The sequence below is a fragment of the Prorops nasuta genome, unplaced genomic scaffold, assembly GCF_024137725.1.
Source record: "Prorops nasuta isolate Cenicafe-Biocafe unplaced genomic scaffold, Cenicafe_Pnas_1.2 PNAS00008, whole genome shotgun sequence".
Classification (NCBI taxonomy): Eukaryota; Metazoa; Arthropoda; class Insecta; order Hymenoptera; family Bethylidae; genus Prorops; species Prorops nasuta.
In genome coordinates this window covers 6,749,582-6,765,039 of record NW_027116805.1, presented here as the reverse complement: position 1 = coordinate 6,765,039, position 15,458 = coordinate 6,749,582, and the positions used below count along the sequence as shown (strand labels likewise).

General features: G+C 39.3%; 2 protein-coding genes across 5 annotated transcripts in view; both read right to left on the bottom strand.

Annotated features, from left to right (window-relative positions):
- Window positions 1–337: 337 nt before the first annotated feature.
- On the bottom strand, window positions 338–7,246 carry LOC136775791 (uncharacterized; the record flags this gene model as incomplete). Its single annotated transcript, XM_066730866.1, has 1 exon — window positions 338–7,246. A coding segment is annotated over one exon (486 nt), but the record flags the coding sequence as incomplete, so codon positions are not given.
- The window catches only part of LOC136775920 (LIM domain-binding protein 2-like), a 52,808-nt gene continuing 44,447 nt past the window's right edge, over window positions 7,098–15,458 (bottom strand). For 2 of the 4 annotated variants that reach the window (XM_066731118.1, XM_066731120.1), the window contains exons 3-9: window positions 10,282–10,384; window positions 9,648–9,820; window positions 9,184–9,390; window positions 8,730–8,862; window positions 8,048–8,172; window positions 7,730–7,972; window positions 7,098–7,417 (exon numbers count right to left, since the gene is read on the bottom strand). In XM_066731118.1, the coding sequence (XP_066587215.1) occupies window positions 7,316–7,417; window positions 7,730–7,972; window positions 8,048–8,172; window positions 8,730–8,862; window positions 9,184–9,390; window positions 9,648–9,820; window positions 10,282–10,384 (1,086 nt within the window). In that variant the 3' untranslated portion in view covers window positions 7,098–7,315. Of the gene's footprint in view, window positions 7,460–7,729; window positions 7,973–8,047; window positions 8,173–8,729; window positions 8,863–9,183; window positions 9,391–9,647; window positions 9,821–10,281; window positions 10,385–15,458 lie in introns of all 4 variants that reach the window. The other 2 variants (XM_066731119.1, XM_066731122.1) reach the window with 2 other exon arrangements.

The window sequence follows — 15,458 nt, the reverse complement described above, 5'->3', positions numbered from 1 at the left end:
CTCTTACGTCATTTCCGTATTTTAAAAGTGCGATGACGTAACGAAATAGCTTCATTGCGTCATCAAGAGAGAAAAAGCTTCAAAAACGAATAAAGTGTATAGGAAATGGCAAACAACTACAGTCATTTCAATCATTTGTTTAAAAATATGTCTATTCGATGATAGAGTGTTTGATTATCATTTTAATAGTTTTTTTAGGTTCTATAATATAGACGTAGTACAATAATGACGATATAAGAATTATACCATCCCAGTACCACAGAAATGAAATACTTTGGAATGCTTAAATAACTGCAATGAGAGCATTGTGTGAGCCAGGGTATAAAGTGCCAGTCGATTGAATATCATTTTTTTATTAACGTTTTCTCAGTTACAATTTTGATTACATACATATAATGTGGATTTTTCTTTAAACACATGCCGCTATAATACAAATGACGAGGATAAAAATTTGGAGTGCGTAAAAATGTAATTAGATGACAATTTTTTTGTATTACTTTATTGGTCATGGCAATGGGTCAACTTTGAATGTATATTAATATAATATACCGAGATGGCCCATGTCCACTAAAAGGGTAAGTGTAATAATATTCTTGATCGCATTAATCATTCCTAATTCGCTATTATTTTATACACTATCGGTGCACATTCGTCGCTTAAGACTGGTCCGTAGCGTTGGCGCCATTCTGATCGATGGTAATGATCGAGGAACCGTTGTTTTTTTGTTTTTTAGTTTTCTTACACCGACCACAGGCACGGTCGTGGTACCAAGTTCAGAGGACGCTGTACTCGCGTAAAGTGAAATTAAGTAGTACGTTATAATTAATAACACGCGCAGCATACATACTATTTATGTACAATTTCTCATATAATATGTATGTACTACAATTTCCATCATACTGACTTTCGCAAGGAAAAAGTATATTGAATTCGTCGCTAGCGCAAGTACCGCAAGAGAATTCGGAATACGAGGTACCATAAGAGATGGTGGGTGCTTCCTCTCTTGGATCGTATGCATAAGAAAAATACACGATCGAACACAAGCTGATGACATTTACAAAGAACTCTGTACAGAAGAGAAACCCAATACCTTGGAATTAGGAACATCGTCATTACAGTAAAAAGTATAATAAGAAAGAAAAAGGGATATAACGATCCTCTGAATTTGGAACTTTCATAAGCTGCCTTCACCTCCGTTTACTTGTCGCGTTACAACAAGTTAATTACTATTTACGCGTTACCATTATACACAGGGTTGATCATCTCTCAACAATTATATTTGGAGTACCATTTTTCGCTTTGCTTTAACTTAATGTACTGGGTATTTCCGGGGCAGAACACCGATCGGTCTTAGACTGCATCAGCAGTAGAATTTCTATCTCTCTTTCTTTCTCTCATACACGCACACACACACATACAGACCATCCCTCTTTCTCTCTCAAGAACATTAGCGCTCAGCAGGCTCAATATATTATAATTCAGATTTTTCTTTCTCGCTCTTATTTCGACAATTCGTGACAGTTCGAAGGCCATAAGTAACGCTTTTAAGTCTGACAATCCCACTTATCCCTGAGCCAAAATCTTACTTAAGACCTTTACTGACAAATCAGCTGTTGAATCTTTCAACACAATCGCTGGACTTGACATAATGCTGCGATTCATCGGTTTGCTTGATACTACCCTCGATCAAAAAATTTCCATTTAAGTGTACAAACGAAGTCAAAGAAATAAGTTGCAGTTATCGAACGCTCCCAGCACCAAATTTCACATTGAAAGGATAAAAATGGTGCGCCTTATAAATACTCGAAGTCTCTAGCTAAAAGATTGAAAGAGATTTGTTTCGCACGTGAATCTCCGGCAATTCCTGTTGCGCATCTATGACGTAGTCTAACTTGTCGCAAATCGAATATTCCAGCAACGTGGAAACTCTTTCGTGAAAATATATCTCGAAAATAAATATGTACAAACGATGATTAAATATATTTCTTTAACACCTTGAACCGATCTCCTTATCTAGTCTGCGCCTCGAGTTGAGGATTGGTGGAACGTTAAGTGGGCAACGGCCTCTAAAGAAATCAAGGGGCAAAATTTCTTAAATGTCTTGATCTGTGCGATTGACAAACGTTAAGCTATTATTAAATCTCTACATTAATCGAGTATAAAATAAAATTGATAAACAATGGGATGATGACTTTTCGTCCATTTAAGATGTTTGTCGAGCGTTAATACTCTTCTGTTAATTAAGTACTGCTGTGGGGATCAGTCGTATCCCGTTTATCTAACATTGATTTTGCCCCTTAAGATTTTGAAAGGTACCCTGAATGATCGTCCATAAGAGGAAAGACTCGATTGCACCAACCCCTTTCACCATTCACTCTTAAAAAGATTGCACCGCGAACATTGAAACGTCACAGCAACAGATTTTCAACTGACAATATTCCACGTATTTCGCTCGTTTCATTATTTAAAAAAAGAAACAGATGTAATGCTCATTGCATTGAATCGATTAATTCGACATGCTCGCAACAATACGCAGCTTTCTGAAAATTACGATACGACCAGTGGCATAACCGCTCAATGACAAATAATAGTCGTCGTGATCGATTTATCGTTTACTTCCCTTATAGTTTGAAACGAAGACACATTTCCAATGGGGAATACAGTATTAATTGTAAACATAGCCTAATATTACCATTTCGCACATAACAAAATTAAAAAGGAAAATCATTGGAAACGAACAAAACTATATATATGTATATATATTCAACACAAATTTATTGTAATAGAAACTACAGTTATTGTAGTTGTAGATACGATTGATGTTATAATATATCATACATTGAATGGTAAATTCAACTACGTTATGCTGTAATCTATACAACAAATTGATGTTCGTTTTGCATTTATAAAACTTTGTTCTGTTTTGCGCTTAATCGACCCGGACGACACCTTGTCATATTGTGATTACCCTTTGCATAGCCGAAAGTGCATTTTTCAATACTTCAAACAGCAATATAATGATATGCCCGGCAGATGTACGATTAGATAAAATGAGACCTTATAAAATAATGTACAAAATTTCTGTTAAAAAAATTCAAACAATTTCGCATTCTACAATTATACATTGGAAAGTCTAATTGAAAAAAATATATAAATATATAACAGCTCTTGCAAGGTAAATAATGGTATTTACCAAGCTTAGATTAGACTGTCAAATATCTATAAAAGACATAAAATAATATATAATATTGATCTACGCACTTTCGCTGGACGATGTGACCACTTTAAATACGGATTTATATATTATACGGCATAGAGTTTGCTTTCTCGACTTGATTGTTTTATTGTAACTTGAAAGTAAGCTATTTTTTCTCTTCCAGTTCTGCATATGCTTTTTTTCAACGATTCAAAAATTGTTTCCTATCACTCATCGTTTCACGTATGCCTGTCGTTTAAATTCAATTCACATTATTTTATAGGGTATAATAATTAATTAATTATAATAGTGTCATTATAATTCGTAATAATATACAACATTTGTCAATAAATTTATCCTAGAACCCACTGCATGCTCATGTCGAAAATTTTCTCGCATTTTCTTCTGCTTGCTCTCCACTCTTACAGACACGCGCACACACACACAAAACACGCACGCATCGTTCCTTCCCCCGTATCTCGTTCTCACTCGCGTCTAGTTTTCTCTCAACCCTCTCACGCGCGCAAACATACCGAATGGTATCATATACGCAAAATCTTTTCCCCTAAAATTCGCACACACTCACGCCGTGGGGCTGTACTGGCTTCACGCGTGACTTATCTAACTAATTCATGATTTTTATAAATGTAATTTCAGTATGTGTATGTGTATGTCATGTATGTATGATGCGCGTAGATTCACGCATACATCTGCTTGCTCGGCACACATTTAACAATTAGTTACACGTGTGTGCTCTCGGCACTGTACGCTTCATGCTATATACGCTACACTTTCCTCGTATGTCTGCCCTTTATTTTATACATCATGAATTAAAAGAGAACAACAGGACCACCAGTGAAAACCGTTATTGCAGAGAGACAGAGAGAGAAAGAGAGAAGACGATGAAAAATTGAATTGGAATATTGGTTTACAATAATAATAATAAAGCATTGATTAGCAACTCTGCATAATTAGGCGTTCCTGCCAGCCTGTTTTTCATTGAAAACTGGCGTCGAAAATGAAAACAGTGCGATGATGTGTGTACAACTGCATGATGATTCTCTTATGCACTTGTGTACGTGTTTAGGTATGTATGCGTGTACGTGTATCCGTGATGATTTTGTACATATTTAAAAGCCTATTCTCTCGCACGATTTCGATGCATCGCGCGCTCCCTCGCTATCTCCCGCCTTAAAGCGCAGAGTTTTCATGGACGTGTGTGCTAAAATGGCGAAATTTTGGTGCTCCACGTGTAAAAAGTTTAACGAACGGGGGGAGTATCGATCCGTCGGCTCCCAAGTCATTCGGTTCGCAGAACTATCTGTACGTGGATATTACCCTTCAGCTCTTTCACTAATGTCATCTTTCGCTTAACGCGCTCTCTTTGGACTACAATTGAAATTTTTTGCGGGCGGAACACAATTGTTTGCTCTTGCTTCTCCTGCGCAGCACTGTATACATAAAGTTGAGACTGATGGCAAGATTGCAAGCAAAGCTCTTCCCTCAGCCGATTTCGGTACATTCTGTTCTGCACTGCATGGTGTGCACCCGCGAGTGCAGAAAGTGCAAGAAACGTGGCTTAGAGAAGGCAGAGGCCTATGTACTTTGGGAGTATGTTCCGACGTGGCTGAATGACTATAAAACTGCACAAAGAATGACATTGAAGTGGATCTCATAATCTATAGAGGTACAGAGTATTGCAACGGTAGAGCAGTGTCCGCAACGCACGAAGAAAATCTTCTGGCCCATCGTGAATTTTTTTTCTATTTTTAAATCGTGTAAGACTATTAACGGAAAATGAGATCGTGCCCATCGTAAGATGTTGACAATTTTTGTTGCTACTTTAAGAGTGCGAAAAGAAATCCACGATTACATTTGAGAATAGTACAGGTATTTTGTTAAAAGGTACGTGAATAAAGTACTGTTTATGTCGGAAAAATAAAATTACGACAGAAGGATGATTTGCATTAATGTTCACGTTCGTCAATTGTTAAAAATCGCGTTGATCTTGTTAAAAGCACAATACAAAAAGTTAAAAAATAAACTGAATATTGAGACGAAAATAGTTCAAAGAATAGTCGACAAAAATTGTGACGTATACAAATAGTTGAGGGAATGGTGGCTAAATCATCCTTTACAATCCATACTACGTCGTGATTGGAGCTTACGTGAAACGAAGCGTTAAATTCGATAAAATAAAGTATAAAAATAGGAACAAACGCAATAATAAGGAACATATGCGGTACGCGAACGTAGCGTATGAGGAACTTTGTACAATATTAATAATAACAGCAATAATTTGTAATGCGCCTAATCGAATAAAAAATATGCTTTCATAAATTGATTAAAACAGGGAAATTTCGATGAAAGTTTCGTCACTGATTAAATTGATTCGCCAAATGTACAATGTATACTTTTGGATTCGCTGCAACATCTACATTCGTCGGCACTATCTCAAAGACACGCTAATTTCGTCGAATTTAGAAGTTGTGCGAAATGTTCGTGATCGAGCAAAGGTGCAAATTTTTATGATAAGAAGAAAATGGAAAAATAAATGAGAGAGAAGCTGTATGACAGAGAGAAAAAGGAGTCCCTGGGATATTTGTCGAGGGCCTGTGCGTTGGCGTTCAATCTCTGAGTCGAAGGTCATCCTCTTTCGCACTCTCATCCACACCCTTTCATTCTTCGCTGTCGTACCGTATATTCCACCTAATTTCTCGCACATCGCACGCTTTCCACGATATACCTCTTACTTACGCTATACCTCTTACAATATTTATATTTATATAAAATATATAAATATATATGCATACGTGTGTATTACAGATATATATTTATATATTTATACAGATTTAATCTATTAATTATATCAATACTGTTGACGGATAGAGATTCATTCACAGCTCGCACCAGAGCGCTCGATCGTCTCTGCCGCGCATGGTGTATCGCTTATTCGTTTGTCTCGAGGTAAGTGTCACCTCCACTTTAGTCACTCTTCCATTATACATAATTGCTATATCATATATTTTTGACATAAAGTTTTATCACACGCTAACTGCTCGACCTTCGATACGGATGTGGTCGATCCTCGCACGGTGCCACGAAGATTCCAGTTCTCGTAGATCTCGGTCGAGCGTTGCTCTCCGGAGTCCTCCGCAGAGTCAAGGGCACCGTGCACACCTCCCCTGTCCTACGTGGGAAAGGACAGTGCCGTTGATAAACGTGACATGACGTAACGAAGATACACTCGTACACGTTGCAAATGACAGTCTCCTTCGCAAGCAGCACGTTATCCGATCTCTCAGGTCACATGAAGGATTCGACGAGGTTCCCGAGCACTTTGTATCACATCGACGAGAATCTTGGAGATTCGAGGCAAAGCTTGCCCAGCTGCTACCAAGTCCTTTTAACCGTTGCACTCGATCCTCTGCGATTTGGTAGCTTCGGGAAGGGTGGGGGAGGAAGATGGGACGAGAGACGATGATGCTGATAATAAAAAAGATACAGAGTGTTGATCAAGGAGGGGGGATACAAGAGGGATGAGAAGACAATGGAGGTGGATGATCACTTGTGACCGTGTTGAGCGAGTAGATGCTCGATCTGCTGGAGGCAAAAGAGCTGTACCAAGCTCTGCAGTGGGTCCTGGCCCTGTCGCTGGCCCTGTTGTCCTGGCTGCAGCGGCTGCGTCAAGCCTCCACCAGTAGGCTGAGCAGACGGTGCAGGTGGCAGCATCATCGTGCCTGGACCAGACTGCTCGGCTAATAATTGTCGCTGCAATTGTTGCGCTTGATAGTGAGCCACTGCTACCAAAGAATCGGCGCTTTCCATTCCCATGGAGGCGGCAGCAGCGGCAGCAGCAGCAGCTGCAGCGGCAGGGGGCAGCTGCGCCAATTGATGAGGATGCTGCTGCTGATGATGATGATGCTGGATACTCGGGTCAGCATGGTGACCAGTGGCCAGTGGAAGTACGCCTATGTTGGAGAACCTGCTGGCCGTTGAACCGGGTGAGGCCAGGTAAGAGCTGGGGAGGCTAAGAGGATTCTCGCCCCGCTAGGGAGCCACGTTCTTGGGCCTGCGCCCCCGTCGCCCCCTGGTGGGGGGGCGCGGGGACTCCTGGCCTCACTGGCTCACCGCGGGGCTCTTCTTGTCTTGCTGCTGCTGACTGGCGTCCTGTGATCCCTGTACACCCGTCGTACCGCCACTTTGCGTACCCTGGACTCCCTGTAACACGTCGCACCGGATGCTCCGTTATAACTTCTTTTCCTAAAAAGGTCTGCTATTGTCAACTCTCCTCCATTAAGGTAAAATAAGTCTCCTTCAGAATCTCGTCTTTTAATTTCTCTACGACTAATTTTAAAATAATACTTGTTTTTTCAGAGCAATTTGTTTATAATTAAAAGGTAAAGAGAGTCCTCTGCAGTGTTTGATTGTTGCTTATTTTTTTAAAACTGTCATGTTAATGAAATTGCATGGAGCAGAAGCTTTACCTTTTAATTATTGTTTTTCAGGTATATGCCATGTTCTGGACATTACCTGACTACCAGGGCCTCCTTGTGGTGGGCCTGGACCGCGGTCAGGGGGCCAAGAATTGCCTGGTGTTGGCTCCGAATGGAACTGATGAGAATGGGGAGGAGGGCCTCCCGAGGTATCGTGACTATGAGGGTCCAGACTGTTCGCTGCGTCGTACTGTGTGTTCTCCAGTCTCGTGATGAGTCGTTCATCCTCATCGCCGAATTCGCCACCCATCAAAGACGGCTCGCCAACGACCATCACGTCCTGAAAGAAGTGGCCAGGCGTTAGTAACTGATCAACATTGCACGTATATTTATTCAAACTGGACCAGAGGCTTACCTGGGATGCTAAATTAAAATTAGGCCCCGGTGATCTCTTTTTACTTGGTGCAGGAGGTGCGTTGTTACCAGGACCGGAAGTGCTACCCTTTCGCTTTCTTCTTTTACTAGCTGGCCTCTGGGACTCTGCAAGAATCGTTCAGACGTTAATAAGACTGTTCGAGCCTAAATCCTTAATATATTTTTCTATGCTACGTTTAGAGCTAAGATCGCTACCCAGCTGTGGACCTTTCTTAATACCAAAGGTCTCTGACACACACAAACAAGCATGCATGCATCGATTAACAGACAGAATTAGATACGTCACGCGTATCAAACATTTTAATATCTAGAAAACTACTTAATCGATATCCTCCCTTAGGATCTTTACAGAGAAACACGCTTTGTAATAAAACACGTATTTTGCACAGAGAATTTTATTTGATTCCAGAGGTCAATGAACTTTGGGCGAGAGAAGCATTTAAATTAGGATTAGGATCGAGAGAGTGAAAAATACAAATTGAAGCAATAGGAAGCTTCTGGAATCAAAACTTTTGAAACTACTTTATGTGACATCTATTTAACATTGTTTCTGATAACGCGAAAGGCACAAAAGAAAGAAAAAAAGCCGTTGGCTTATTAGATTGGCCGGTCGTTCTGCTCCACTGGCTGGTGCTTCTCATGTAAAGCAACTGTTCTTCTACCTCTCTTACCCGGCGGGGCACACATCAGCTGCCATTTTCGGAACAAAGTCGTATTCAGACAATCACGTGGAGCCATTGCGTACGCCTTGTGCCTCGACATTAGTTCTTGCATTGGTTCCAAGATTACACATAGCTGAAAAATACAAAACCAATGAGTAAAGATACCAAAAAAAAAAAAAAAAAAAAACAAAGCCAAATACACAACCCCCATTAAAATCAAACACCAGGTTTGTTGGCTGCCTGTACTTTTCGCAATTTTAATCAAAAGCGTGCATGGTGAACGTAGCAGCAAGTAAATAATTAACGAGAGGTACAGAGAGTACAGGCAACCGGTAAAAACTTGTGGGATGAGTGGTGTACGTATATGAGAGTGAGAGGACGATGAATCGTGGCTCACCCTCCATAATGGTACTTTTTGAAAATTCTACTTGACTAACGAGTCGAAAAAACTCACCCTAAGATAGTTGAGGGTGGAATTGGTGATTCCCTGCCTGGTAATGTTTTTGCTCAACTGTTCAAGCACCGTTGGGTCCTGCTGCATTCCCCCAACCATCGACCTCGGTACGAGTTCTCGATGCGACCTCACCGACATGTGCCACGACTTTATCCTCATGAGGTCGTCGAAAGTGAACTCCAATATTAACCTACCCTCGGTACACACCTGTAAAATCACAATTTCATTAGCAAAACAATTAAGATACATTCTTTTAACAATCAATTTACATTCGTGCAATATTATTATCTTGATAAGACAAAAAATAGTTTTAAAAAAATTGTTTTTTTTCTCAGATTATTCTACACTCGTTATTCCTTTCCACACGCAATATTCTGTAAGAGAATATTTGCAAAATTGTTTATTATCTCAAAGCATTCTGTCTTATCAGGTCTCATAAATACAAATAACGATTGGTTCCTCACCTTAGCGTACATTGGTCTTCTGTGATGCGTGACCATGACGCAATGTTCGCAGTCCAGCGTTATACTGGTCGTATGAAACGATTCCTTTGGGTGTTTCATATTGTAGTAAAGTTCCGTCACTCCGCCCTCGAATATCGAGCGGAAGTACCTGGGTATTAACGTCCTTCCTATCGCTGCAAAAAAACAAATTAATTAGCAAAAATCCTCGAGCGAATAAAATAGCAAAGATAAGTGTTTTCCAGAAACTAAAATCGATCAGTGATCCAGAGATAACGATGGGAGTGTTAACAGAGTGTTTTTTCTTTATTTTTCTAACGCGAAAAGTATTTATCTCGTTCTCCAGCTTTTTGCACGTCTGTTTAAGGAACGTACTCGCTATTTATTCCTCCTTTTGCAAGACTAGGGAAAAGACATTAAAATGTAGCTACTGTAGCAGAATTCTCCTCCAAAATTACTCCTTGGAGGCTGAACCACGTGATTATGCGTAATGTCTGTCCATACCGCGTTTAAGTACTATACACTGTCGTAAAGAACGATTTGCACGAAAACTAACGTTTAATGGCGGTCGCGGTGAAAATTGTTGAAAATTGCGTCGGAGGAGTTGGTTTCGTAAAAATGTGATAAAAATACTCACTGTATCTCTTGGGTCCATCCTCCAGGCAGAACGTGAGGGTGAGAGTGGCGTCGTCCTCGAAAAACTCGTTCGCGAATGCGTCCCACCAAAGATTATCGCTTTCCTGTAATTATTCAATCGAAATTTTGCATTAATTATTGATCAATCTAATTGCAAAAATAATCTTAAAATTAATTACTATTGCTTCGTATTGATTATACAAGGTCCCCTAATGATAAATGAACAAATTAATATTTTTGTTTGTTTAGAAAAATATTTGAATATGTTAATATATACTTTAAGGGTATTTTTTGCCACTGTTGATTATGTCAAATTAACCCTTGGAAAGGAGTGGATTACTCCTAAAAATTCTTAAAACAAAAAACTTTCATCGAAAATTTTCATTAGTCATTGATCGATCGAATTGCAAAACTAATCTTAAAATAAATTACTGTTGCTTAATATTACTTATACAGAGTGACCTAACACTAAATTACACAATTAATTTTCAGATTTCTTTCGTAAATCTTTGAATACGTTAATATATATTTTGCGATTATTTATCATTGTGTTGAATATAAAAAAAACCCTAGAAATGGGTGAACCACCCCTAAAAAATTCAAAAAAAAAATCTGAAAAAACCACTTCATTATCTTTCAGCGTCACCCTGTATATGTCTCTGGAGAGGAGCTAAGAGGAAGAGAAGAAAAAAGTAGGATTATTTTAGAGAGGTACGATGCGGAATACGCGAGTTTGCATGTACCGTTATGCTGGTTTCCTGTGGCTGTGACCTTTTGTCGGTTGGTCTTTGTAACGAGGTCATCTTGTTCTCGCGTGGACAGGATCACGATGACGATAATATCTGGAGGAGGAGGAGGAGGAGGAGGCGGAGGTTCGACCAGGAGAGGTTGCGTAGTGGTGGGTGAAGAGAGAATCGAGGGAAAAATGTGAGGGGAAGCGAGGGTCGAAGGACGATCGGGTCGACCGGCGAGGGGTTGAAATCGGGAGGAGGGGGGGGGGGGGAGGGTCTGTACTAGGCGCTGAATAACACATGACTGTCTGGCTTGAAATTATAGCATTCCACCCCCTCCCGATGGGAAAGAAAGAGAGAGAGAGAGAGAGAGAGTTACACCCCGTTGCCTCTGTTCACCGCGTTTTCATTCAATTATGCATCCTAGCACCACCACTTCCACCCTCTTATTATTATTTTCCCGCGCGGTAATCAGCAACTGCGCTGTCTTTTAGTCTTTTCTTGCATACACTACGAACGTTGCTATTCTCTCGCTCGTTCTTCATTTCTTTCTTCTTTCTCTATTTTTTCTTTATTTTCCTTTCCACCTCCAACCTCTTATTATTGTTTTCCTATACAGTGATCAGCAATTGTGCTGTCTTATTTTTTTGCTCGCGTTATTATTGTTTTCGTTCGTTTACTGTTGCTGATAATTTCATTTTCTTGTTGCTACTTCTTAATTTCGCTGTTACTAGAAATTTCTAGAATGCTCTGTGTCATTTCCTTTATTATTTTTATCGTATTCAATGCACTTATCATTAATGACCGTTGCTGGTGCATTGCTTCTCTTGTTGCTGAATTTTAAATTTATTGCTACCAGCAAATTCCAGAACGCTCTGTCATTTTCTACGTTAACTTTTGTCTCCTTCCAGACACTTATTATTATTTTCCCACCAGCAATCAGCAACAGCATATTAGTCGCTGTTATCGACTGTTGCTGGTGCGTTGCTTCTATTGCTGAATTTTAAATTCACTGCTATCAGCAAATTCCAGAACGTTCTGTCATCTTCTATATTAACTTTTGTCTTCTTCCAGACGCATTATTATTATTTTTCCACCAGCAATCAGCAACAGCATATTAGTCGCTGTTGCAGTCGCTGTTATCGACTATTGCTGGTGCACATTGCTTATCACGCTACTATTTCTTAGTCTCACTCCTACCAGCAATATCTACAACCTCCCACCCCCCTCTCCCTCATTCTTTCCTTCCTTCTTACCCCCTCCACCCATAAATCGAACCATGCCCTCGGAATACCACCTAAAATCCAATCGCGTTGACCAGCATTTCAAGATCTAAGATCATTGATCGCAATCTCCGAACGGTCAGGTTCGTCGATTTATCTTTACGTTTCATCAAGATTGTATCGGTATTTGTCTTGGTAATCGGGTGACTCGGGATCCAACATGTGGAGGATTAATTTCGCGTGAAATTTTAAATTAGGTGCATCAGTGGTGAGTTAACCGAGTTAACGAGATAGAATTTGTTTTGAAGAATGGTGCACCGCCTACAAGTTGGTGCTAAACTAGTAGGTATACATAGATAATGCTGCTTTCCGGGACGGATTCCGATTTGATTTTGCGAAGATTTATTTCGGACGTAAGCTGGTCGGTGCCAGATCAAGCAAACTGTTGCCACTCCCGCGCGCACCGATTGATATTTCTGGCAGCAACTGCGAGAAAACGAATCTTTCGAAATAGGCCAAACTACTCCACTACGAATCAAAACTCTGTTAGCCTAAAATTTCTTCTGCTACCTTATCACCTATGTACACAATTTAACCACCTATTTAAGTGTCGTTCATCAGCTATTTATGAAAATCAAATTTTTTCGCAACTAATTAGAATTCGTTGAATTTCTTTCGCGTACAAAGAGTTTATTTGTAAACACAAACACAACGAGATTACTTTTGCATAGTTTCGTGTTTTTCATGGTTGATCGTTTGATTTAAATAAACGAGTAAACAAACTGCAATCTCCAATAAACAAATTGACTCTGGTAAATAGAAAAAAAAATTAACGCTTGTATATAAACAAGCTGGATTCGTGTACGTGTGTTGTACTTGCGAATGGTGATAAATCGCGTAATTTCAAAAGCTTTTGTATTATTGTATATCGATACAAAGCTTTCTTTAGCGAATATTATTATCGATCTGAAATTTACCGTTACGTTTACACGTGAGATTCGATTCACACAATCGTGTTGAATCAACCATTTGCATCGAGAAAAATTGTTTTTGTTAAAAAAACATTAAAAGTGTTTACATAAACAAGCTAGGTTCATCGACACGTGTTTTGCTCACGAATGTTGCTAAATTTCTATGTTATTGTATCTTTAAACAAAGATTTGCTTAAAAATATTATTACATTGATGAAAAATTTATCGTTATGTTCACGAGTGATATTCGATTGGTAGTACAATGTTTGTCGACAAATTGCATTGAGAAGAAGCGAGAATGTGTGTGAAAACAAGCAAGTGAGAAAGAAAAAGTGTAATATGGAAAGAGAGAAAGACGTTGAAATCGGGGATTTTCATTATTCGACGATATCTCTCGCCCAGAATCAATTTAGAATTGACGATTTCAGCTGTGCGCACGACTGTACAGAATTTACGGCCTTCGAAAATCGATTGGTGAAAAGTTGGTTCGGCTTTTCTGCTAGCTGCGTGGCTACAGCATAGGATTGGAATAATCAATAAACGTGCAAGGATCAATGCAGCGGGGAAGCTCAATGATACTACCTAGGATTCAGGAAGGGAGCCAAACCGAATAATTCTTTTCTCCTATTCATCAACCATTTTCTCTCCTCTCAAAATTCACATCTTCTCTCCTCTGATTTCCCTTCGTTTTCCAAACTTTTCTCTCGTAAAATTAACAATTTTTCTTACCGTCGATTCGTTGTGAAGAGAATCCAATGAACAATTTCAATCATTTTTATCCTTTCAAATTTCGAACAACTTTTGGATTCTAAAGATTCGATGGAAAGTATGATAATGTATTTTAATATCGTTGTGTAGTAATTTTTTGTAATTAGTTAATTATTATGGGATTTTAGTAATTCGATTATCAGCATTAATTATTGAACTTTATCTAATTTGATAATACGAGGAAGATACTGGTTGGTTTTGTTTTAACATCACTTTGACAATTTTGCGAAGAACGAACTTTTTATTTTTACATCGGGTATTATGGGAAGAGGCAAATGAAATGGAATAAGAGAAGGGGGGGGGGGGTTGAAAAAGAATGGTTGGCAGACGGAATAATTTGTTTCTTATATTCATCAACGACTGCATCATGAAAATTCATTGCTTCCTCTTATTTCCTTTCATTCTGCAATGTTTACACTCGCAAAATGAACAATTTTTTCCAGCATCGACTACACTCGTTCTGAAAAGCAACCAACGAACAACTCGACTAAAATCACTTTGTTCCAGGTCTCGAATAACGCTGGGATCAAAAGATTCGATCCAATGTACAAACGTGTATTTTAATCTCATGAAAATAATTTCTGGTAAGTTATCAGCCATTATAGGATTAGCATTATTAATTATATTTTTAATTACTAAAATTCCATCTCACTCGGCACGATAAAGAAGAAACTGGCTACTTTTTCTTACCATCGACTCATTCGGCAAACGAAGCAACGAAAAACTCGTCTAAAATCGCTTTATTCCAAGTTTCGAAGAACGTTGGAGTCAAGAGACTCCATTGAGGCACACAAATGTGCATTTTAATCTCGTAATTGTAATTTTTGGTAATTTATCTACCATTATTGGATTAGCGTTATCAATCGTTAATCTTAATTAGCAAAATTTATCAAACTCGATGAGACGAGGGAGAAATTAGTTATTTTCGATTTGCATTATTGTTGATTCGTGCAAGAAGGCTCTGTTCGTCGTTTGTATCGAGTGTTACGAAAAAAAGGAGTGCAAAGGGGGGGGGGGGGGGGGGATGAAGGATGAAGCAGAATGGGAACCAAACCGGAAACAATTTTCTTTATGACATTCTCGATAAAAATGTAGCGCCTTTCCATTTTTATCGTCCAGTGCTAAATTCAATTCGATCGACCCCCCGAATCAAAGCGCGAGTGACCAAGTTGGATGGAGGGGGGGGGGGGGGGGGGAGGGGAGAGAGAAAAAATAGGGGAAATGATGGGTGTTAAAAATTCAAGCTTGTTTGAGGCGAGTCGCGACGTGCGATAGGTGCTCGGCCACCAAAGTTTTTACTCGGATCGTCCTGGAAAAAATGTACGGCGCCACTGACTCTCGAATTCCAGTCCGATTCCGGCATTCCAGCCAGGGGCGGACCAAGAATTCGGTATAATTTTCAATGTTTTTATGTGCCAGTCCCCGTTCAGCCTGCGTGTGAAATATTAAACTTGCTTTATAACATTTTTCATTAACCATAATTTT